Source organism: Protopterus annectens, chromosome 12.part0 (assembly GCF_019279795.1).
Source record: "Protopterus annectens isolate FY-2018-M chromosome 12.part0, PAN1.0, whole genome shotgun sequence".
Lineage (NCBI taxonomy): Eukaryota > Metazoa > Chordata > Ceratodontiformes > Protopteridae > Protopterus > Protopterus annectens.
This window is the reverse complement of record NC_056746.1, coordinates 1,140,259,245-1,140,285,656: the sequence shown is the minus strand read 5'-3', so window position 1 is coordinate 1,140,285,656 and position 26,412 is coordinate 1,140,259,245. Positions and strand designations below refer to the sequence as shown.

General features: G+C 43.6%; 1 protein-coding gene across 1 annotated transcript in view; it reads right to left on the bottom strand.

Moving 5' to 3' along the window:
- LOC122817032 (rho GTPase-activating protein 39-like) overlaps positions 1-26,412 on the bottom strand; it is a 1,890,542-nt gene that overhangs the window by 1,210,493 nt on the left and 653,637 nt on the right. Inside the window, exon 2 of the mRNA XM_044090164.1 lies at positions 23,231-23,659. Coding sequence (XP_043946099.1) covers positions 23,231-23,659 — 429 coding nt within the window. The remainder of the gene's footprint in view (positions 1-23,230; positions 23,660-26,412) is intronic.

The window sequence follows — 26,412 nt, the reverse complement described above, 5'->3', positions numbered from 1 at the left end:
GGTAAAAAGCATCCATTGAAGAATTCGCATGTGAAAATGCACCAGGGGAAGTAATGTGATTGCTGCTGCCATGAGACCCAAAGTTTTCAGTACAAACCTGGCCTGAATTCTCTTGCACTGTAGTAAGGTCTGGACATGTCGGCGAATGTCTGATACTCTTTCTAAGGGAAGTTTTGCCGTTAGCTCTTTTGTATTTAATCTTGCACCTATAAAGGTTATAGACTGACAAGGCGACAATGCAGACTTTTCGAAGTTTATAGAGATACCTAACTCGGAGCAAGTTTGGATGGTATAATCCCTGGCTCGCAGTAGCTGATGCCTGGTGGAAGCAGTCAGGAGCCAGTCGTCTAGATATGGAAACACCTGGAATCCTCACCATCTCAGGTGAGCCATAGCCACTGCCATGCATTTGGTGAACACCCTGGGGGCTGTGGTGAGACCAAAGGGCAGGGCTCTGAATTGATAGTGACTGGCTCCCAGCCAGAAGTGGAGAAACCTTCTGGAGCGTCTGTCCATTTTGATATGGTAGTATGCATCCTGAAGGTCTATATAGCACATCCAATTGTCCTGACCCAAAAAAGGTAGAATGGACTGAAGCGTGACCATCCGGAACTTCGTTCTTTGAACAGATTTGTTTAACCTGCTGAGATCCAAAATGGGTCTCCAGTCCCCTATCTTTTTTGGTACCAAAAAGAACTTGGAGTAAATCCCGGATCCTTGCTGGTCTGCTTGGACTGGCTGGATGGCTCTTTTTTCAATCAGCTTTGAAATTTCTAGTACTGCTTGTTCCCTTAGACCGGGTGGAACATCTGGAAGGGACCTGTTTGTTTGTACAGGGGTGTGGACAAAGGGGATTTTGTAACCCTCGGATATGATAGACCGTACCCATTTGTCTTGTGTGAGGAGTTGCCAGGCTTCTGGGTACAGTGACAATCTTCCCCGACTGCCTCCAAAGGTGGACAGTCGGGCAGCCCCTCAAGGGTGCTGAAAGGGTTTGTCAGAGAAAGATTCTCTGCTACCCAGATTTTGCGGACCCCCTCTGCCCCTCGGGCGGCATCTATTATTGTTCCCTCCTCTGCCCCTGGAGGGAAACTCGCCACGTGTGTCAGGCATGACTCCCTGGGGTTTCCGAAACCACATTTTCCCACTCTTCTGACCTTTAGGGTATGGTCTAGAAGGAGTAGAAAAACGGACTCCCATGGCAGAGAGAGTCTTGCCTTCCTGCTCACACCTGGTATGGGTATCCTTCACCTGTGGTCCAAACAGAGCCGAACCATTGAAGGGGGTATTGGTGAAGGACGCCTTAAAGGAGTCAGCAAATTTACATAACCGCATCCAGGCATGTCTTCACAAAGCCACGCCTGTACCTGCGGCCCTACTCGCCCCATCGGCTGCATAAGAAATGAGCCGCATGGAGGAGTTGTCAATAGAGTTAAGGGTCGCCAGCTGGGAGTTAATCTTATCCTGAACCCCCGCAGCTGATGGATCCTGAAGGGTATCACCCAGTTCCTTAAGAAGATCCCTTTGAAGGCAGATGAAATGGCACAGATAATTCAGCGACCGCATGGAAAAGGTCGCTGAAGAAAACATCCGCTTCCCGTACCTGTCCATTGTCCTAGATTCTTCATTAGGTGGATGGACAGGCACCGAAGGGTCAGCCAACTCCTTCTTAGTGGCTACTGCCACCACCATGGCATCAACAGGGACACCTTTTGTCAGAAATTGCTTGTCGGATGGGGCTGTAATGAACTTTGTGGGCCTGCGGGGAGTTGGTTCCACTGTGTCTGGGGCTGTCCACACCCTTCGAGCCACCACTTCCATGAGCGGGTTGAAAGGTGGAGGCACCCAGGAGGTGGAAGGGCGAAAACCAAACGCGTCCAGGTACACCGACTCGTCCTCGGAAGGGTTAAGGGCAGTCCAGTTCCCCCTCTGCCTAAGGATCTCTAGGATGTCTGAAAAGGAGACATCCTCAGAGGGGGACCTTGGGGACCATTCCGAATCCTCCAAGTCGGTATCAGACGTGACTGATTCGGGGGAGTCAACATGTTTCCTCTTACATTTTCTCTTCTGAGGGGGCTCCTCCGAATGATCAGGGGAGGCCTCGGAAGAGGAAGATACGCCCAATGGGGCGACCTGGAGCGTCTGTTCTCCACGCTTGGGGTCAGGAGGGTGGACAGAGACCGATGCAGGTACCATGGGGGGAGGAGCCGAAGGGGCTGATCGTGGAGCCGACACAGGAGTCAGCATGCTCCTCATGACCTCGAAGGTGCCCCTTTCGGGCAGAGCAGAGGGTCCCCGCTCCAAAGAGACGTGAACCCCTCCCGGCACCGAGAGGGACAGCTCCAAGGCCGATGTCGGGGCCGAGCTCACCTGCACCGAAGCCCCGAGAGGGAGAACGGGGTCGGACAAGGGTCCGATGCCACTTGCCCCCTCGGAGCCGACGAGGGAGTCCTGGCACCCAGATCCCTCCAAGGAAGGAACCAATGAAGAGATCGGAGCCAACGAAGGAGCCGAAAGGTGTGGTATCGGCTCCGACGTTTCCAAGATTCGAGCCCCAACCAGCTCCGGCTCCGAACACAAAAGGGGAGTCGGAGGAGGAACTGTTGAAGACACCGGGATAGCCACAGTCTGCTGAGAAGGGCTGGATAACATCTTGGCCAGGGTCTGCGATTTAAGTAGTCTACTGACCACCCTCTCTAAGTCATGGTTGGATAACCTGGAAGACTGACAGGAATGGGACCTATGTCTCCGTTCCGACTGAAGCAATGGTGACCTCGGAGCCGAGCGAACCGATTCTAGGGAAGGGGATCTAGAACGTTTTCGGCACAATGACGGTTCCAACATTAAAGTCGGAGCCGATAGAGGTTTAGAGGTGTCGGCCCCAGCCGGAGCCGAAGAGGAGGCAGATGCTCCGCCTGACGACGGCTCCGAACTGGGAGCCAACGGCTTGGCGGGCTTTGAGGATTTCCCCGACTGAGGCTTCGCCGGGGATCCCTCTGGCTTGAGTAGGCCTCTCAAGATAAGCTTGTTCCTACGCTCCTGCAGGACTCTCGGGCTGAAGGCATGACAGACCAAACAGGAGTCCTGCAGGTGTAGGGAACCCAAGCAATAAACACAAGAAGTGTGACCGTCTGTCACAGACATCTTCTGACAGCACGAATCACACTTCTTGAATCCTGAAACTTTGGTATCTTTGGACATACTGGCCCGGGAATACCAAAGAGAGAGAAAAAAAGTTAGTTACACTAGTGCTTAAACAAGACACACAGACACACTCACACGCCCGCACTAGATAAGGTAACAGTAGTGAGCAGAAAAAACTATCAAAACCACCCACACAATAAAAATAACTACAACAACCTCAATAAAAATTATAAGGCTAAACACTACTCCTATAGGTACAACAAGGGGGGGGGGTTAGCCATTAATAGAGAAGGAACAAGGGGGGGAGGGGAGAAACAGAAAAACGAGTTTCCTAAGTGGGACAAACTAGTGGGATACACAGTACAACTATACTAAAAGTTAAAGACAATCTAACTCTAAGAAAAATACAGTTAAAATTTAGCTGGAAAAGGCAAAAAAGGATTAATACGACCTGAGCCAGTAAAAAACGCAACCTCATAGCTGAAGCGGCAAGCGAGATCTGGGTATCTGACGCCTAGCATTGTGGGATATGGGAGGCCTCAAGCCAGTAAATAGCTCTCGAGCTTTAGTAGAAGGCCAAGTCGGAGCCGAGGATCGGCTCCGAACCCATCCAGCAAGAATGAAGGCGAGATAGACAACTTAACATGAAGCAGTTCCTTAATCTCGTAGTTCTGCAACATATGCTTCGGAAGCACTTTCCAGATGATAGATGCAGGAACAGTCTGTAAGAAAGGTGAGTGCAGTCTCTAATTATTCTTATGGCCCTGCTAAGACATCTGGATAAGTACAAGTCGTGGATAGGTGGTAAGGTGGTCTTAATGATCCTCTCAGCTGTCTTCACCACTCCCTGGAGGGATTTGCGCTCAGAGGTAGAGCAGCTTCCATACCATACTACAAGGTTGTTCGTCAGGATGCTTTCTATCGTACCTCTGTAGAAGGTAGTGAGAACTGTTGATGGCAGATGCTCTCTTTTCAGCCTTCTTAAAAAGTGCAATCTCTGGTGTGCTTTCTTGACTATGGCAATTGTATCTGTGTTCCAAGACAAGTCCTCATCGATGTGCACTCCCAGAAATTTTGTGGTTCTCACTCTTTCAACCATTTTCCCACCGATGGTGAAGGGAGAATGTTCCTCGAGATTTCTCCTGTAGTCCACAATTACCTCTTTTGTCTTGTTCACATTTAGTGCTAAGTTGTTATTTCCACACCAAATAATCAGTTGTTCCACGTCATCTCTATATGCTGTTTCATCGTCATTACTGATGAGGCCCAGAACCATTGTGTCATCAGCAAACTTGATGATGTGATTTGTATTGTACCTGGCTGTACAATCATGTGTTAACAGGGTGAACAGCAAAGGACTTAGTACACATCCTTGTGGAACTCCAGTGTCAAGAGTGATGCTGAGGAGTTATATCCTACGCACACTTTCTGACGTCTGTCTGTGAGAAAGTCAAGAATCCAGTTACAAAGTGGTGTGTTGACGCCTACTTGGAGTAGCTTCATTACCAGATGAAGAGGGATGACCGTGTTAAAAGCAGAGCTGAAGTCAATGAACAGTACCCTCACGTATGTGTTTTTATTCTCAAGGTGCTCCAGCAATAGATGGAGTGCTAGAGAGATGGCATCTGCCATAGAGCGGTTTGCTCGGTAAGCAAACTGCAGAGGGTCAAGTTCAGCAGGCAGCCCAGATGTTATTGCATCCTTGTCCAGCCTTTCAAAACACTTCATCACTCTGGAGGCGAGAGCTACAGGGCGGTAGTCATTTAGGCAAGATGGTGGAGACTTCTTTGGTAATGGCATGACTGTTGTGTCCTTGAAGCATTTCGGAACTATTTGCTGACTCAGAGAGTTACTGAAGATATAAGAGTGCTAACTGGATATGTGATCGTATTTGCTGCAAGTTGTAAATACTTGGGTGGTAGATTATCAGTGGAAAGAGAGCAGGGTTTTAGTTTGGTTCGGACTTTGAGTGTAAGACAGGTGGGTACTGTTTGAACAGTAAAAGAAGGAGATGTGTGAGTACTGCTAGAAAAGTCTGAGGAAGGGAGGCTGGTGCTGTCATGCATAGAACTACTTGTATCCTGGGAGTTGAAGTTTATGTTTGTTGACAAGTCTTTGATTAGCTTTTGAATGGCAGTGATAAAATGAGTGTTGAAGTTATGGGCAATTTGTTGCAGGTTCTTATCAGATGAAGGAGATGGGTTTTGTAAGGTGCCAGAATTACGTAGACTGGAGACAGACTTCCAGAACTTTTCTGGGTTGTTATATAGGGTGGATAGCTTAGAGGAAATGTACTTTTTTTTGGTCTTGTATGACTAGTTTCTTGGCTTTATTCTGAAGTTGCTTGTAGTTAATCTCGTTTTGTTATGTTTTATTTTTTTTTTGCACAATTTCCATGATCAGTCTCTATAAAGGAGATTTTGTTTGTTTTGTTTTGCTAGCCAAAGGGCATGGTTAAGTTTTGCTTGTTTGGTTCGTACAGGGGCTAGGCTATTAAAAGTTTCCAGAAAGAGTTTGTTAAAGTAATTTACGACATCATCTAAGGAAGACTTGTTATGTTACCCAGTTTTGTGCTTTCAATATGTTTATGAATGAATGTGTTCTGGTCAAAGTGGGTGAGATTCCTACATGTTTTGTAGGAGTGTGTTTTGGCTATTTGGATGCGAGTTCTATGGATACAAGCTGGGAGGTGGTCACTTAGTATGTTAGGTAGGGTACCTGAGTTTGAGTAATTGTGAGGGTGGGACACTAGTATGTAGTCTAAGGTAGACTCTGAAAGTGTGGATAAACCTTGGGTAGGAGTTGTAATAAGCTGTGTGAAGCTATGCAGATTTATACTGTTGACTGGAGAGTTGGAAGTTAGGTTTTGCCAATTAATGTTGGTGTCTCCTAGTTCAATGGTTTCTTGTGAGATATTTTGGTTTATCCAAGATAAGAAATCTTCAAGACTGGGAATATTGTGGCCTGGGGAAATGTAAAGTTAAACAAACCTATCCCTTCTGTCAGTGTACTTAACATGTATAGCATTTTAAAGTACTTCAGATGACAAAAAGTGAAATACTTCTGAAAATCTTTAAGATTCCATCTCTTCGTATACCTAAATTAAAAATGGAGATTATTTTCAACTACAACTGCAACCTTAATATTAGAGATAACAAAAAAAAGCCAGCTACCTTGAAACACGTCCTCCAGTGCCACAGCCTGGGTAGTGACTGAAAAGGCTGTTTTCAACTATAACTGCAACCTTAATATTAGAGATAACAAGAAAAGCCAGCTACCTTGAAACACATTCTCCAGTGCCACAGCCTGGGTAGTGACTGAAAAGGCAGTTATAAATATGACTTTTGTCAGTACACACCCCATGAGTACATGTGCAGGATTCACAGAGTGAACATGTAAAATGAATATGGGGCACTACTACTCCTAAATCATCCATATTACAGACTGCCTCAAAAACTGACTCTGTGGATATTCTTTTTCAAATATTTAATATGAGCATTATTATGGCACAAAACTGTGATCTGTAGTGACAGTAAGGACCAGGTTGAGGAGATCCTGGAGAGGTGGAGATATGCTACAGAGAGGAAAGGAATGAAGGTCAGCAGGACTAAGACAGAATATGTGTGTGGGAATGAGAGGGAGGATAGCGGAATGGTGAGGATGCAGGGAGTAGAGTTGGCAAAGGTGGATGAGTTTAAGTACTTGAGATCAACAGTTCAGAGTAATGGTGAGTGTGGAAGAGAGGTGAAGAAGAGAGTACAGGCAGGGTGGAAAGTGTGGAGAAGAGTGTCAGGAGTGATTTGTGACAGACTGGTACCAGTAAGAGTGAAAGGGAAGGTCTACAAGAGGGTAGTGAGACCAACTATGTTGTACGGGTTGGAGATGGAGGCAATGACAAAAAGGCAGGAGTCAGAGCTGGAAGTGGTAGAGTTAAAGATGTTAAGATTTGCACTGGGTGTGACAAGGATGGACAGGATTAGGAATCAGTATATTAGAGGGTCAGCTCAGGTTGGATGGTTTGGAGACAAAGTCAGAGAGGAGAGATTGCGTTGGTTTGGACATGTGCTGAGGAGGGATGCTAGGCATATTGGGAAAAGGATGCTAAGGATGGAGCTCCCAGGTAAGTGGAAAAGAGGAAGGCCTAAGATAAGGTTTATGGATGTGGTGAGAGAGGACCTGCAGGTGGTTGGTGTGACAGAGCAATATGCAGAGGACAGGAAGAAATGGAAACAGATGATCCACTGTGGTGACCCCTAACGGGAACAGCCGAAAGATAATAATAAGAAGATTATTATGGCACAAAATGTTGCGAGTCCATACTAGTTTCTTAAACAATTTATACTAGACCTCATGCCTCTATAAACTAAAGCATCCTACAACAAAAATACTGAGTTATCACTCATTATGCCAATCAAAAGCAAGTGGCAATAGCAGTACTTGATGGTGTCAACATCACCACCACTGTCCAGATGATAAAAATGTCTTCATAACTACTACTGTACATGACAGCTGTAAATTTCATCAGCCAACAAAATGTTTTATACCATTATTAAGAGCAAGTCTCAACCAATATATGTGCATAAACATGATCATTCAACAGACAAGGAATACCTTCCAAGCTATCAGACTGCTGCTGTCAAAAATACTACGGTCAAAAGTGACAGAAGTGCTGGATAATTTGCACTACTGGTTGTTGTTTGTCTTTCGCCTTTTCCCGGTAAGGGGTCACCACAGTGGAACTCCGGTCCGCTAATGACTGGCAGTAGATTTTTACGAAACGCCGAGGTGCCAGCTCGATGCTCAACCTTCAACTAAGGCACGTCCATTTACACACGCATGTCTTTCTAACGCTACCCAACCGCGGGGAGGACATGCAGACTCCACACAGAAGGCACTCCCAAGCCCAGCCAAGAATCGAATGGGAGAACCTCTTGCTGTGAGGTAACAACGCTACCGCCGTATCACCGCAGCATACATTATTTGCACTACTGGTAATATCTTTACATCCTGCTGTATGTCTCAAAAATACAAACACTTTGCTGTCAACATCACCACTGATTTCAATAAATAGTTCAGAAAAATGAAGGGTGCCTCACTTAAACAGCCTTGTCCTAACACAGTGGGGCAAAATGGTAGGCAAGTCAATTTTTTTCTGCATTTCAGAAACACTAAACAAAAACAGGCAACAAGTGTTTTTTTTTCATTCCAAACACAAAGCTACATATATGAAACACCAGACAGCAATAATTTTAAAATAAAAACTTTATAATTCCCAAGACATTTGCACATAAAACTGAGAGGTACGTTTTGAAGAACTAAACTGATTTTCAAAAGCACTCACATAAAAACATTTGTCTGAGACCCATAGCCCCTTCCTGACATACCACAACAGCAAAGTCAGCACAGAGTTTACCAAGGGCTTGTACTTGTATACTGACTGCTATGGAGTGTGTTGGTGGGAGGCATTATCTTAATGCATTACACTTACAGACTGGAAGAACAAGATTTGCTGGTTATTTTATTCTATTCTACCCAAGTCTTAACAAAAAAGGAGAAAAGATGATGTGGGTTACACACTGTTTATTTATTTACTTAATTTTTGCATTTATCATGAATATCTGACTGGGCATGACACCTTTTCAGTGGAAGGCCCAAGGAAAAAGCTGTACAGGCTTCCAGATTTAGTAAATGTTTACTTTACTACTAAAAACAGATATAATACATCTTTAATTATATTAACTGAAGCACACAAATAAATTTAAAAAGAAACTGTTAATTAAGGACTAATTTTACATAGCAGGGACAACAGACTACTTACTATACCTGGCTTTTAGTATTACTGCTTCAGTTAACAAAGGTCCAACTAATAAAATGTTTTTGTTACTGGAATTTACTTTCACCTGTTTTAGTTCCACTGTAGTCAGTAGTTAGAGAAAATCATTAAAGAAGTTTTGTAGAAAGTCTGTGTTTTTTTAAACATCTTTATCAAATTATGGCATACATATAACAATAGTCCAGTTAATACTGGGTCAAATGGATATGAACACAAGAAAAATGCTTCACACTTATTAAATGATAAATAAAAATCATTATATACAAGATTATAGACTCCTCACACTGAAGATGTGTCCCATCTTGAAATGGATTGCTTCTCTATATCTGTAATCATAAAATTGCATATCTGCTGATCATGTCAGAGCCAAATATTGTGAAAGTTTAAAAAATGAGAAGTGCCAGATGACATCTTTGCTTAGTTTAGCAGAACTATTTCGGTGTCAGTTGAGAATGGAAATCAAACCAAAAGTAAACAAAAATCAGACAGCAACTAAATGTGACAAAAACAAAAGGAAGAATATTAGGAAAAGGATCAGATGAGAAGGAAATAAAGTTGGAAAAGACAAATATACTGGCAAGAGAGATCTTCTGGAACAATTTCATGATGACCAAGATTTGACATAGGAATGGTTAAGGAGAGGTAAAGGAGAGGTGAACTAAAATAAAAAAATAAAAGGCTAATAATGGTATCCGAGGATAGTGGACTACATCCAACATTCAATAGAAAGGTGGGAGAAACAGACAAATGCAAGTTCCGTAAACTAGGACCAGAAACAGTCACACATATTGTTGCTGGGTATGATACACTCATGAAAAAGAGCCTAGCCTATATACTGAAAGGCATAATAATGTGGCAAGACCACTGCAGTAGGGATCGTACAAACATTACAATAGAGAAGTAGCTGAGAAACATGAACAACAAAGCAATAGAGAGAAAGATGAAGTTTACATCACATGGGATCACTCATTACCAACAATTAAAACAAAATAGCTGCAAGAAAACCAGATGTAGTATTCCATAAAAAAAGACAAAATTAACATTGATCATTGAAATTGCTACACCCAGTAATTATAATGTTGTACATATAGAGACACACAAGGTCATAAAATATCAGGATTTGCAAACATAAACAAGAGCAATGTGGAAGAAAAATACCCAGACAGTTCCAACAGTAGCAGGAGCAACAGGGCTAATAAAAAAGAATACAATTGCACTTAGCCATGCTACCAATACATGTAACCCTGTATGAATTACAGAATGAGGCTGTTCTGGGAATATTGTGGTAGCTGAGAACAGCACTCTGGGCTAACATCAAAGACTGAAACAATAACAATTTCATGAACTCGTCTCCTCATGCCAGTCAAGGTACTGGAAAAGTACAGTTGTGTACACTTACCATACATGTAGATGTTCAAGTGTATTCACTGTTGCAGTCATTACATTTGGGTAATCTGCTTGCAGGGTGCCCTCAGTCGGCTTGATTAACAAAGTCTTGGGTCCTGCGTCGGTTGCTGTCCCTTCTTCCATGACGTCAGGTCATCAGGGGTATAAAATATGCAGCCGATGCCATTACATCAATTTTTCTTGCCCCAGATGTCAGGTGCCCCCTAATGGGAAGCAATTAAACATAAAAGCACAAAGATATACCTCCAACAAAAAAGCAAATAAACCAAAAAGGCTTGGTTTTCCATGGTGCTTATAGCAGAAATGAATGCAATGGCTTACCCATTTAGAAATGGTTTGTTTGAAATAGCCCTCCACTCTGCCCCTGCAGCAAATGCTACCAGGAGTTGTTCAGATTTCCTTTGAGGTTTAGTCCTGTCCAAGTAGAATCTAAGTTGTCTGTGTACATCTAATGAATGCAGTATCCCCTTCCCCTTTATTCTGTGGATTGGGAAAGAAGGTTGGTAAATGAATGGACTGCTTAAGAGCCACAATGGATACCACCTTGGGCATGAAGGATGGATTGGTTCTGAGGGACACCCTGTCCGCATGAAAGATGATGAAAGGTTCCACTGCCATAAGGGCCTGTAATTCAGATACCCTTCTAGCTGAAGTGATTGCTAAAAGGAAAGCTGTTTTCCCATGAAATAAATTTTAAGTCTGCAGTAGCAGCTGGCTCGAAAGGAGGTAGAGTGAGTTTCTCCAAGACAAAGTTAAGGTCCCAAGCTGGGGTTGGAGCTCTCTTGGGTGGTCTCAAATTTTTGGCCCCTCTGAGGAACTGCTTGAGCAGTGGATGAGAGAAGAGGGGAGGTTCTGTGTTATAATGAGCTGAAATGGCTGAGGCATGGATTTTAATGGAGGAAAAAGACAGGCCCTTGTGAAGCATCTCAGTTAAGTATTGTAAAATCTGAGGTAAATTGGGCGCTGCTGTGCTCATCCCTTGAGATTAGTTCCAGGCACAGAATCTTTAACATTTTTCAGCATAAGATTTTCTAGTACTAGGCCTTCTTGCCTCTAAGATGATATCCATCACAGGTTTGCTGAGAGATGGTAAAGGAGAGATGAAGTAATTAGCCAGGCAGTAAGGTTCAGTGTTAAAGCTGAGGGTGCAGAATCTGGTTCTCCTGCTGAGACAGCAGGGAAGGAGTCTGAGGCAGGTGCTATGGAGATAACCGTGACACACTGCGCAGGAGGGGCTACCAGTGTTGGCACAGCCAGTCTGGAGCAATCAAAATCATCCTTGGTTTGTCCTGTTTGATTTTTAGTAGTACTTTGGGGAGCAGAGTCAGAGGGGGGAAGGCATAGACTGATAGTTTTTTCCAGCTGAAACATCCATTTTCCAGGCTTGTTTATGGGGAGTCCTTGTGCAAAATTTGTCCAATTGGTAGTTCTGGGCAGAGGCAAACAGGTCTATATCTGGGCTCCCCCATTTGCTTGTCAACATGTTGAAAATCCTGGGTTCCAGTTTCCACTCGTGTGGGTCGATGAGGTTTCTGCTTAGTCCGTCTGCCAGTGTAATTAAATTTTCCTGGCAGGAATTGAGCTTGTAGGTGCACTTGGTTTTTCGTTTATGGTGTACCCCAGACAAGTTAGAACCCTTTTTACAAAGGCTAGATGATTCAAAAGTATGTCCTGGCTTTCTGCCTAAATTAGACAATAGTCCAGGTATGGGTATATTTGAATATTTCTTTGCCTGCAAAATGCAATAACTAGCTAGGCACTTTGTGAATAACCTGGGCGCAGCAGATGAGCCAAAGGGCAGTGCAGAGAACTGACAGTGCGTGTAGCCTGCTTTTAAGCGTAGGTATCTTCTGCAAGATTCCCTGATTGGGATGTGCAGGTATGCTTCTTTAAAATCTAGTGTTGCCAACCAGGCATCCTTGCCTAGCATAGGAAGTAAATAGTGAAAAGTCAGCATCTTGAATTTTGGAATCTCCAAAAAGATGAGTAGACAGGTCCAGGATAGGACGCCATGAATTGTCTTTTCTGGGTATCAGGAAAAGTCTCAAGTAGAAACCTTGTCCCTTTTCCTCTTCTGGTACCAGTTGAATAGCCCCCATGCTTAAGAGAGAAAATACTTGTTTTGGGCCTCTGCCCACTGATTTGGGGGTAGGTCTGGCCACCCACTTGGTGTTGGCAATGTGTGGAAGTGAAATATGTATCCCTGGGACAATATATTTAAAACCTATTTGTCTTGGGTAATGAGTTCCCAATTCTTTGCATGAAGAGCAATCTTTCCCCCCAAAGGGGCAGTCAGTTGATAAGTGCTCGGAAAATTTAAAAGGAAGTCATTGAGACAGATTACCCTAGGGGGGAGTCTTATTATTCCCAGACTAGGAAGTGGAGGCCCCCCACTGCTTAGTTCTGAGTCCCCTGGGACTGAAACCTGGGGTTTTTGCTGTGTCTGGGTTTGGCTTGAGAAGACCTGGAAGGGACTGGAAAGGACCAATTCTTAGAGGGCCTGTGCCTACTAAATTTAGGAGGCTGAACTTGTAAAAAATTAATAGTTTGCATAGATTTAGCTTTATCTTTTTAAGAACTTCCTCAGCCTTGTTGCCAAACAGGCGGTCCTGATTTAAAGGAGCATCCAACAATTTAGCTTTAAAATGATCAGCAGAGATTGTTCCTTAAGCCAAGCATGCCTTCTGAGCATAGACCCAGTAACAGCAGCCCTGCAAGAGGCATCTAAAGAATCAAAACCACATTGCAAAGTATGTTTTCCAACATGTTCGGCAGAATGCATTAAATCCTGTAATTCTTTATTTTCCACACAGTCAGGAATCAACATAATTTTCTGTTTACGCAGTCCAATAATATGCTGTTGATATTTTAACATATGAAATTGGCAGTTTAAAGCCCTGACTGCCAAGGTTGCAGAAGTATAAACCTTTTTACCCCATCTATCCAGCAGCCTGGAGTCTCTATCAGAAGGGGTAGGATTTTTAGCAGTAGAAGCCTTAATGCCTTTGGGCCCTTGAGAAATGCTTTCTGGATCCACAACAGGATTTTTGAAAAGGAACTTGTGGGACTCAGGAACCCTGTAGTATCGGTCAGGTTTACTAGGAGCCGGAGGCAGGGATTCAGGGGCCATACTGGATTCCGCAAACACATCATCAACAATGTCTAGTACAAGAGGTATAGCCAAAAGCCTATGCTGAGGTAGAAAAAGGAAATCCCTAAGCCTCTTTTTAGATTCAGAAAATTCCTGACTCTCCCAGTGGAAATGCTCCCTTAAAGTATGTAAAGTTTCCCGAAAAGAAAAGTCCTCAAGGGGGTGGGGGACAGAGGGGATGGAATCCTCTGCATCAGAATCCTCATAAGTAGGCATGGACAAATCCAGGTCACTCGAAGAATTAGAAGAAAAGTACAGTTTTGTACCTACCATAAATGTAGATGTTCGAGTGCTAATACAGCTGCAGTCATAACAGATGGGTTCTCCTGCTGTCAGGCGGGTCCTCGGTCGGCCGAGTTCCAAAGTCTAGGTCCGGCGTCGGTTGTCATCGCTTCTTCCCTGACGTCAGTGCGACAGGGGTATAAAAGAACCAGCCGATGCCATTTTCTTCAGTTTTTCTTGCCCCAGATGTCAGATGCCCCAGAAGAAGGCAATACATAAAATTATGTAATAATGCAATGCAATATAATCAAAGACCAGTAGTTGCAAGCAAATACACCATAAAAGAAGACCCCTAGAGGGGAAGGAGGGAGGGAAACCTGGACTGCAGCTGTATTAGCACTCCAACATCTACATTTATGGTAGGTACAAAACTGTGCTATGTTCATCGTGCATACAGCTGCAGTCATAACAGATGGGTAGAATCCCAAAGCTAAGAAAGGGGTGGTAGGCACTAGGTGGAGCTAGGAGGAGCCAAAATGCCCTGCAAGACTGCAGTGGCAAAGCCTGCTCTAGATTTGGAGTATAATGGTAGGTTGTAGTGCTTGGAGAAGGTATGCACAGAACTCCAAGTGGCTGCTTCTAAAATATCCTTGGTAGGAACTCCTCTGAGGAAGGCTGCAGAGGTGGCTGTGGCCCTGGTAGAATGAGTTCTAATTCCCGTAGGTACAGTTTTGCCATGAAAGGAATAGCAAAAGAGTATGCAGTGGGCTATCCATTTTGAGATTGTCTGTTTGGATATTGACTTTCCTTGAGCTCCTACCGCATAGCCCACAAAAAGCTGTTCTGATTTTCTGAAAGGTTTTGTTCTGTCCAAATAATAACGCAGTTGTCTGTGGATGTCCAAGGAATGCAGTAATCTCTCCCCTTTGTTTTGAGGATTAGGATAAAAAGTAGGTAAATGTATGGCCTGATTTAAAGCTACCCTGGATACCACTTTAGGCATAAAGGACGGGTTGGTACGTAATGAAACTCTGTCCTGATGGAAGATGATAAAAGGCTGGACAGCCATAAGAGCCTGTAGTTCTGAAACTCTACGAGCTGAAGTGATAGCCAGTAGGAAAGCTGTTTTCCAGGACAAATATTGTAAATCTGATGAGGCAGCTGGTTCAAAAGGAGGCAAAGTCAGTTTTTCCAGAATTAAATTAAGATCCCAAGCAGGTATTGGTTGTTTCCTTGGAGGTCTTAAATTCTTAGCCCCTCTGAGGAACTGTCTTAATAGAGGGTGAGAGAATAAAGGTGGATCAGTGTTGTATTCTGCAGAAATGGCTGAGGCATGGATTTTGATGGAGGAGAACGAAAGTCCACTGCTTAGCAGTTCAGCCAAATATTGTAGTATTTGAGGTAAATTCAGTTTTCCAGGGCACTGGCCCTTTTTCTCATTCCAAACACAAAAACGTTTCCATTTTGCAGAGTAAGCTTTTCTAGTTGATGGCCTTCTGGCCTCCAAAATGACATCCTGCACCTCCTTGGAGAGCAGGGCCTGCTGCGATGCTAAGGAATCTTCCATGCGGCTAGATTGAGTGTTTTCAGCTGACTGTGAAGAGTTTTGAAGCTGTGCTGAGTCAGAAGAAGAGGCATTAGAGGCAGGGTCCATGGTGGGGAATGCGTCAGGCTCCTCAGGAGTGGGTACCCGTGTTGCCTTGGCCAGTCCGGAGCAATGAGGATCATCTGTGGTCTGTCTGCTCTGGTCTTCAATAGGACTCTGGGCAGCAGAGGAAGAGGTGGGAAGGCATAAACTGTCATTGATGTCCAACTGAAAGAGAGAGCGTCCACTCTCCAGGCCTTTGGATGGAAGATCCTTGAGCAGAATTTTGCCAATTGATGATTTTTGTGGAAGGCAAAGATATCTATGTCTGGCCTTCCCCATTCTTGGATTATTTCTGTAAAAACTTTTGGATGCAACTTCCATTCGTGTGGATCTGTCATATTCCTGCTTAGGTTGTCTGCCAGCGTGTTTTCCTTGCCTGGCAAGTACTGTGCTTGTAGTTCCATTTGTAAGTCCATGGCCATGTTCCAAAGTGACATGGCCAGTCTGCATAGGGGATAAGAATGTGTTCCTCCCTGCTTGTTTATGTACCACATAACTGTGGTGCTGTCTGTTCTTATCAATAGCTGACTTGGTTGAAGAAGGTCCTTGAAAGCTGTAATAGCATTTATCACTGCTAGCATTTCTTTTTGATTGATGTGAAGGTGCTTTTCTTTTTGGGTCCATTTGCCCTGAATGCACCGGTCTGTCATGTGCGCCCCCCAGGCGTAGTCCGAGGCATCTGTTGTGATGACTTGATTTGCTTGAGGCTTGCTGAATGGAAGACCTGTGTTTGGCATGCTTGAGCCCACCACAGAAATTCCTTTTGCAGACATGGAATTAGTGGTATTATTGTTTCCAAACTGTGGCTGTGTTGAGACCATATGTTTTTTAGGTACCATTGTAGTTTTCTCATATGCAGCTTTGCACATGGGATTAGTAAGATGCAAGATGCCATGAATCCCAGAGCCTGCAGGATTTTCCTTGCAGTCAGCCTGGTGCAATTTGCCAGTGTTCTGAAATATTGAATTAGTTGCCCCTGCTTCTCTGTAGTGAGGTAGGCCATCTGGGTGTTTGTGTCCAAATTGGCACCCAGGAAAATTATCTTCCGAGAGGGTATTAGTCTTGATTTCTCTTTGTTGACTGTGTATCTTAGAGAGTTTAATAACATTATTACATAAGCCAGATGTTTCAGAAGAATGTGCTTGCTGTCCGCTTGGATCAGGCAGTCGTCCAAATAAGGGTATATTTGTATCCCTTGAAGTCTGCAGTAGGCAATTACTGATGCCAGGCATTTCGTGAATACTCTGGGCACAGTAGATAAACCAAAGGGCAATGCAGAGAATTGATAATGGGTTGAACCTGCAAGAAATCTGAGGTATCTTCTGCAATTTTGTCTGACTGGGACATGCAGGTATGCCTCCTTGAGGTCCAATGTTACCAGCCAAGACTCCTTGCCCAGCATGGGAAGAAGTTGCTGTAGAGTGAGCATCTTGAATTTTGGTACGAGTAGAAACGTGTTTAGGATGGATAGGTCCAAAATAGGTCTCCAATCTTTTCACTTCCTTGGTACCAGAAATAGCCTGGAATAAAAACCTTGACCTTGTTCGTGCGTAGGTACCTCTTGAATAGCTTTCATGTTTATAAGATCTGAAATTTGCTTTTGTGCCTCTGCCCTTTGATTGTGTAGCAGGTTTGGCATGCCTTTCATTTTTGGAAGGGTATGAAAATGGAATATGTAGCCTCTGTTTATAATGTTCAGGATCCATTTGTCCTTTGTGACAATATGCCAATTTTTTGAGAATAGTGCCAGCTTTCCTCCTAAGGGGGCTGCCATTTGAGACCTGGTTGGCATGCAAAGGGGAAAGTCATTGGTTTTGCTTTCTGAAAGATTGCGAGTTGTCCTCACCACCTCTTTGTGTGGGAACTTGCCATTGTCTGCCTCTGTACGAGCCTTGTGTTTGCCCTCTGCCCCTTGGGCGCCTGTATCTGCCTCTTTGGGGTCTGTCTGTGGCAGGAAAGGACCAGTTTTTGGAAGGCCAATTTCTACTAAAACGTGGGGGTTGAACCTGCAGAAATTCTTTCACAGTTTGCATTGATTTAGCCTTTTCCTCCATTTTCCGTAACACTTCCTCAGCATTTGCCCCAAATAGTACATCCTTTTGAAGAGGGGCGTCTAGTAACTTAGCTTTGACATGATCAGGCAAGGCTTGTTCCTTGAGCCAGGCATGCCTACGTATGACTGAGCCTGTAACAGCAGCTCTACATGAGGCCTCTAGAGCATCAAAACCACATTGTAAGGTATGTTTACCCACTTGTTCTGCACTATGCATCAAATCCTGCAACTCCTTCATGTCTGGTTGTTCAGGTTGTGACATTTTACTTTTCAATTGAGATAACAGAAACTGTTGGTATTTTAGCATATGAAACTGACAGTTTAAGGCCCTCATGGATAAGGTAGCCGAGGTATATACCTTTTTTCCCCACCTTTCTAAAGATCTGGAATCTCTCTCAGAAGGCAATGGGTTTTTGGCAATGGAGGCCTTAACTCCCTTGGGCCCCTGTGAGATGGTTTCTAGGTCAGCAGCATGGCTTTTGTATAGAAATTGGTGTGAGTCAGGAACCCTGTAGTACCTGTCAGGCTTAACTGGAGCTGGAGGAAGAGAGTCCGGGTTAAGGCAGGCCTCCGAGTAAACATCATCTAGGATGTCCAGGACAGGAGGAATAGCCAGAGGCCTGTGCTGGGGTAACAAAAGAAATTCCCTGAGCCTTTTCTTGGAATCTGAATAATCCTGGCCTTCCCAGTGGAAGTGTTCCCTTAAGGTATGCAGAGTTTCACCAAATGAGTAATCCTCAGGGGGGGATACAGAAGGAATAGATTCCTCTGCATCAGAGTCTTCAAAAGGGGAGTAAGACTGTTCCTGATAATCAGAGTGCTCTGAAATAATGGAGCCCTGATCAGAGGAGGGGGAATCTTCCTCCACTCTGGGTCTTTTGTCCGGAGGTGGCGGAGAACCTCTGATTAGAGTAATTAAATCCTCAGCCATTTAAGCATGATGAAGAAAGAAGAGGAAGGTCTGAAGACACCTTGAGTGGAGGTGGACCTGTCCACATTCTGTGTTTCAACGTCAAGCATGGCTTCGGTATCTGTAGTCAGGGTGTGGGCCGAGGAGCCTGCGACCTCGGGTACAGGAGACACCACCAAAGATGTGTCGTCGGTAATCAGGGGTTGCGTAGTCGCCTCGCTGAGAACCGGACCACGTGTAGTCGGCTTTGGTGTGGTTTCGGTAGAGGCCGCGGACCTCGAGTGTCGGTCCTTGTCTTTGCGTTTTTTAGACAAAACCAGAGTCGGAGTATCCGATGACATAGTATAGTTAAATGCTTTCCCAAATTAATGCTGGGCGAACTCCGCTCGACGCTTAATAGTGCGTTTGTTGAATGTAGCACAAAAGCGGCAGATCGAGACGTCGTGGTCTGGGCCTAAACAAGATATACAGAGGGAATTGAAATCCTTATGCGGTATTTGCTTCCCACAAGAAATACAATTATTAACTTTGTCTGACATCGGTCTGAGGCAAGAAAAAGTTTCCCCAACGGGGAACTTAGCTTTTAAGAAGACTTCGGTTCCAAATTTTTCGTAATCTCAGGAGCTGGCCGACCGGCACTTGCGAACTGCTTCTGCTTCGGGCACCGCGCGGCAAGAAAGACTGAAGAAAATGGCGTTGGCTGGTTCTTTTATACCCCTGTCGCACTGACGTCAGGGAAGAAGCGACGACAACCGACGCCGGACCTAGACTTTGGAATTCGGCCGACCGAGGACCCGCCTGACGGCAGGAGAACCCATCTGTTATGACTGCAGCTGTATGCACTATGAACATCAGAGTCCTGATCAGAAGATTCATAGTCAAACTCAGCCCTAGGCCTCTTAGAAGGGGGGGTTGACTACCCTGATTAGAGTAATAAGATCTTCAGCCATTTTGATCATTTGTTTTTTAGGCATAGGGGCCTGAACATGTGGCCTGGGAGTCATTTTTTTTAGACACAGATTGAGATTTAGGCCTTAGTAAAGAAGGTGGAGTCTGTTTAATATGCAAGTCTGTAGGGCTTGAATACACCCTCAGAAACTGGTGCCTGCACAGCGGCTCCGGACCCATCCAAGGTAGAGACATCCGCGGGTTCCATATGAGAAGCATCTCGCGGCATACCGGACTCCGAATGGGTCTCAGTAGAGGCCTCCGAGTCAGAAGTAGCAGGTATCAGGGGCTGCGAAAGCACCTCACTGGAGTACCGGCGAACTGGTGACTGGCTTAGGAGAAGCATTGTCGGCAGTTTTGGACCTCGACGGCCTGTCTGTCTTTTTGAGTTTTTTCAGAATTCCGGTAGTCGGATGGCTAACCGACATCATTTCTGGATAATTAAACCGACAACCAAAATATTTAGAGGCAAATATGTACCGACGATGGATAGTGCACTGATTAAATAAAGCAAAAAACCGACAGCAAGGTACGTTGTGGTCAGGGCCTAGGCAAGGAATACAGTACAAATGAAAATCTTTGTGAGGTATTTGCTTTCCACAGGTAATGCAATTATTAACTTTTACTGATATCGGTAAAGAACAAGAAAAAGTTTCCCCAATGGGGTACTTAGCTTTAAGTTGAAGACTTCGGTTCTGAAACTCGAAAATGAAAATTTCAGGAGTCGGTCGATCAGCACTTGCAAACTACTTCTGCTTCGGGCACCGCACGGCAAGAAAGACTGATGTAATGGCGTCGGCTGCATGTTTTATACCCCTGATGACCTGATGTCATGAAAGAAGGGACAGCAACTGACGCAGGACCCAAGACTTTGTTAATCAGGCCAACTGAGGGCAACCTGACAGCAGATTACCCAAATGTAATGACTGCAACAGTGAAACACTAAGAACATCAAAGATAGGAGAAATTAAAAATAAAAAAAAATATTTAGCATTTCTTTATTTACATACAGTTTATGTATATCTATATCTATGTCTATATCTATATTTTTTTCTTTTCTTTAAAGCAACTCTCAATCACTCCAACATTACACAAATTGCTCAATTTCTACCTTCCATTAAACTTCATTCCTCCTGAAAATTATTTTGCAAGTACTGTTCCCACAAGTTCCATTTCTTTCTGTGAATCTTGCTCCTCTTCTTTTCTGAAGATCCCATTTTAATTTTTTTTTATCTCTTTTACAATACTCAACAGTTCAAATATAGTTGGTCTAGATTTTGATTAACCATTTTCTAGTTAACAGTTTTCTAGGCAGCCATTACAATTAAACTTAATAAAGCCTTATTATGCCTAAGTAATTCAGATCCTGTCTTCCAGCTCAAAAGAATCATTTCCTTAGTTACAGTCATTTTCTCCCACCCATATTTCTGACACAGTATTCTGTAGGGAATTTCTAAAATCTGCTTGCTCATTACACTTCCCAAAATCATTTTCCTAATTAACTCTTTCTTCCTTATCACACTTGCAATATTTACTATTTACCTGAGGAACAATTCTTTGAAGTTTGCTTGGAGTATAAAAACACCTACACAGACACTTCCAAATAAAAATCCTAAACCTTCAGAACTTTGTTGCACACTTGGGAGCCATACATATGTATGTATATACATTATATATATATATATGTATATACATTGTTCCCTTGTAAATTGGGAGCCATACACTTGTCCTTCCATTTTTCCTGTGTGAACTGCCTTTCTAGTCTGCCTTCCCAGACTTTTCTATCCTCCTCTGATTGATTCTTATTATCATGGAATATTTAAGTTGTACTAATTATCCCCTTTTTAACAGCAGCTTCTGTTCTAGATTCAACTAAAAACTCTATCACAATAGGTCTTTCACTCAGGATTCCCTTATACATTTCTCTTTAATTATACTTAGATATCAGTAACTGGTAGGGAAGGCAGTCTCTAACCTGCAGTCCAAATGCCTTCTTGGCCTCATCCCACTCTATTACCTTTCCCACTCTGGTTATTTGTTCCCAATACATTGGTTCCTTTGCCAGTCTTCTACAGTAAATTGCAGCACCCTTTTGCCTATTTTCAGGGAAGTTTTAGTGTTAGCCCATTTGAACAAGGACTGTCACAGGGAATATGAAGATAGTGTATTATTAGACCAGGGTGAGGTGTGAAAAGTGCAAGATGAAAAAAGGGAGAAAGTGGAAAAAAGTGTAGACATGAACAAGATTTAGGCAGAACAGTAAATTGGTGAGAAAAGGGGTGGTGAAGAAGTTTTGTTAAGATATGCATGAAATATTTTGGGGAGGTAAGCTGGCTTAGTATTTATTCACCACTGGGAAGCATCAGAAATTCAATTTGATGCTAGATATGTTTTTAACTAAGGATTTAAGTGAATGGCTTCTGTGACAATGATTACTGACTTTACCAGCTGTTGATCTTGGAACTACAGTAGTCTTGGGAAATATGCCACTCCAGTCTTCAAGAATGAAAGGCATGGAATGCTGTACATTTCTCTGTCAGCCTTCCCCATGCAAAAATCCTCTACCAAACTCAGGCTGCTAAGGGCACCCCTGCAAAAATCTCCTCCCACATTTAAGCTACTAAGAATATAGACTTACTGCATCAGTGAAACACATCGTAGCTGTTAATGTGGTAACTAGAAGGCATTTACCAGCCTGCAGACATAGGGATTTTGTTACTCAATGTGCCACTGAAAATCAGGGTTCAATTAGCAGTTGTAGTACTGGAGGCCCAGCAGGGACAAATAAGATAGAGTACCACTCCAGTGTAGGGTGAAGGAACAACTTGCTGCACTCAGCAATGGTAACAGCTGGTGGGAGTGGGACGGGATGGCAGGCCTACCTTAAGGACTGTTCTCAAGTCCACAAATTAATGTGTGTGTTTGTGTATGCTACACAGCTAACAATGTATAACGGGCAGCTTGGGTATGCAGTTAACCCCCACCCACAAATTGGTGTCCTAAAGTTCACTATGGCAATGTGCTAATAAGGACATGTAGTCTTCACTGCCAGTGGAAGACTTGCATGTATAGGGATGTGGCAGTGAGGTGTCAGAAGGCTGACAAGCTTGGATGAAAAAAAAATGTAACATTGAAGATGCAAAAATAAATTTGCCAAATGAAAGGACAAACAGTACTTGCAACAACACAGAAGCCAAACAAAGGTTGGTGAAGGAGTTTTAAGAGCACACAAACTGCTAAGTGCAGCACCCGAGAAAGAGTTTCCCCTAGCACAAGGGTGTGCACTTCTTACTGCCAACTGGAGTCTAGCAGAACAAACAAGGATGTGCAACAGTGACTATAACTCAAAAAGAACATTTGAATAAAATATGAATATGACAATCATATAGTCTCATTTAAGGGCTACCACATAAGGCATGTCCCAAAAAGAATGTAAGCTACTATGACGCCAGGAAAATATGCAGTCCATGTATAAAAAGAAGTTATCTGAAAATCAGCTGTAAAGAGATGAGAAGGACACAAGAAATGCAAAAGACTGACCACAAAGAAAGAAAAAACAGGAATTCTATAACTGCCATCTGATTACTTACAAATAAATGCATCCAATATTGACATATTGCTTCTCAAACGTATTCCGTGACACTGGTGATAATTTTATACACTATGGTGAATGGGATTGAAAGATAGGTTATTTGCTGCTGCTGCCACCCCACCACAACCAACAAAGCAAAAAAGGATCAATTAACTTCACTATATCTGAAATATGTAATAACTCCCTAATGCAAAACAAAGCTGGAGTACCTCATCATCTTGATATCAAATTAAGAAAGATTACTTTTGAATGAACCAACATGCTACAAATATATTCCACTGTAGTTTGAATGTACTAGCCATAAAACAGACCAAATTCCTACCTTCCAGGATCTTTCATGACCTCCTCTCCTATTCCGTTATTGGCTTCTTTACTCTTACTACAGAGTTCCTGAAGGAAAGCCATTTGAACTGGGGTGTCACGGCCATCGCTGCTTGTACTTCCTCGGGATTTTGATCCATCACTGTTAATGCGACTTCTAAGATCTAACTGAGAACTTCTTTTCATTGCCTGCAGCTTAGCCAGGGGTACAATATCACAGTCTGGAGGTCGATGCCACACAGTCTGGCAACTAATTGCATTGTAATAATAAAAACGGTTATTGTTTTGGTCAAATAGTTCCCACCACTGGTTTTTATCTGCCTGCCGAATCTTTACATTCGGTGGTGGCTCCCAGCCACACTGTCCCGATTCCAAATTGATGTACATTCGTTCCCGGGAGCGAGGTTCAAGAATCTCGACCCAGTCAGATCTGAAAAAAAAAAGAGCAATGGAAAAAAACAAAACAAATAATAACAAATTAGAAGTAAGACATCAACATTTCAGTAAATATCTAAACCAAAAACAAAGTTGGAAAAACATCTGCCCTAAAAAGAATTGTCTAATGAAAAGCAAAGCCTTACTGCATCCACTGAAATTATAAGGATGCATACGCTATAACAAACTTCAGAAGCAGTATTCACAACTCAATCACTCAATCAATAAGTAAACAAATCTTGGAAGCTGATCACTGTTTTTAACTGAGCACCACTGCACAGTTATTAATTTCTGCACAAACTACCATCACAGCATTCAGTTTTGCTGCCTCACACTGCTTGGAACCCAAGAGTTGTTTCTGGCAGGGACGCAACATCTGCATGTCCTGTCTGTGACTGTGTGGATTTTCATCAGCACATCCCACTTCCTCCTACATCCTAAAGAAACTCCATAAACTAAATATTCAAGCATCCAAACTGCCTGTGTGTTATTGATAGTGTGTCCTGCAATTGGTTGGGAACCCACCCAATATTGGTGGTGAACCTCATGCATAGTGCTTTCGACGACAGGTTCTTGTTCCCTATGATCCTAAAAAGGCATAAACTGAACAATGAATGAACATACCAATGAGCTTTGTAACAAATAAACCAATTAAAATGGTGCAGAAATAATGCATGAAAGATCTATGTACTCACCATAACATTACATCTGAGTAGTTGTACTTCATTTGTCTTCAATCTGTGGGTTTCGGATCCAAATCAGATCCGAAACGGACGCATTTTCCAGCTATGGATCTGAGCTCCAGACTCCTTCCCTTACCCAAAAAGCCCCCGCCTCCCTTCAGATCGAGTTTGCTGCCTAAAAGGTAACATCTACCAGACCTAACATCACCTTATCATAACAAGGATCTCCATGACACTCCTTGACCTGGACAAAGTCAAGGGCCAAACACTTTACAAAAAGTAAAACACAGCCTGCATCCATGATAAGTTCAGAGGGAAGGAGGAGGGGGGAGGCTGAAGACAAATGAAGTACAACTACTCAGATGGAACGTTATGGTGAGTACATAACTTCTTTACCCGAAGTAGTTTACTTCATTTGATCTTCAACCTGTGGGACAGAGTCCCCAGCTACCATAAACTCCTGGGTGGCCCTCATGAAAGGATATTCTGGAGCACCACACAACCAAAGGATGCTCTATTCCGAGACACAATATCCAACTTGTAATGAGAAATGAGGGTATGAGATGAGGACCAAGTAGCTGCTGAGCAGATATCATCCAGAGACACCCAAGACCAGAAGGCAGCTGACATAGCCATAGATCGGGTGCAGTGTGCTGTCACTTGTCCTGGAAAGGACCTACCTTTCACCTCATAGGCTTGAGCAATGCACAAGGAAATCCATCGAGCAACTGTTACCTTGGAAACTGGCTTGCCTAAAAAGGGTTTAGCATAAGACACGAATAACTGATCAGATTTGCGGAAGGACTTCTTCCTATGTAAGTAAAATCTCAGTTGTCTATGAACATCAGTACAAAGTACAGTTGTGCACAATTACCATAAATGTAAATGTTCGCGTGTATTCACTGTTGCAGTCATCACACTTGGGTTATCTGCCAACAGGTATCCCTCAGTCAGCCTGAATACCAGAGTCTTGGGATTTCTGCATTGGATGCTGTTGCCTCATCCATGACGTCAGGTCGTCAGGGGTATAAAACATGCAGTCAACGCCATTACATCAGTTTTTCTTGCCCCAGATGTCAGGAACCCCCAAAATAGGAAGCAATCAGATGGTGTGGAACACCTCCAGTAAAAAGTAAATAACATTTCCATAAGATATGGACAAAAAAGAGCAGAGGTGGAAAGAACAGAAAGACAGGGGGCTGGAGGGAGAGTAACCAGGACGCAACAGTGAATACACTCGAACATCTACATTTATGGTAAGTGTACACAAGACTTTGGAATTCAGGCTGACTGAGGGTAGCCTGCCAGCAGGATAACCCACGTGTAATGACTGCAACAGTGAAACACGAAGAACATCTGTACTATGTTCTTCGTGTTTCCCTGTTGCAGTCATCACACTTGGGTTGATTCCCAAAGCTGAGGAAGGGTGGAGGCAGTCAAGAAGTAGCAAGGCTGGCTAGCAGGCCTTGTAAGACTGTTGTGGCAAACTCAGCTCTGGATTTAGAAAAGACAGGCAAGTGGTAATGCTTGGTGAAGATGTGTACAGAACTCCAGGTTGCAGTTTCCAGGATATCCCTGGTAGGGACTCCCTTGAGAAAAGCTGTAGTGGTTGAGGTAGCCCTAGTGGAATGAGGCCTGATCCCCTGTGGGGTAGGTTTTCCATAGTGTTTGTAGCAGAAATGGATGCAGTGTGCAATCCATTTAGAAATGGTTTGTTTCAAAATGGCCTTGCCCTCTACCCCTGTAGCAAAGCTGACTAGCAGCTGTTCAGATTTTCTGAAAGGATTAGTCCTGTCAAGGTAGAACCTGAGCTGTCTGTGCATGTCCAAGGAGTGCAGGATCTTTTCCCCTTTATTCTGAGGATTAGGAAAAAAGGTTGGCAATTGGATGGATTGGTTTAGAGCCACACTGGATACCACCTTGGGCATAAAAGATGGGTTAGTCCTGAGGGAAACCCTGTCTGCATGGAAGATAATGAAGGGCTCCACAGCCATAAGGGCCTGTAACTCAGTCACTCTTGCTGAAGTGAAGGCTAGCAGTAAGGCTGTCTTCCAAGAGAGGAATT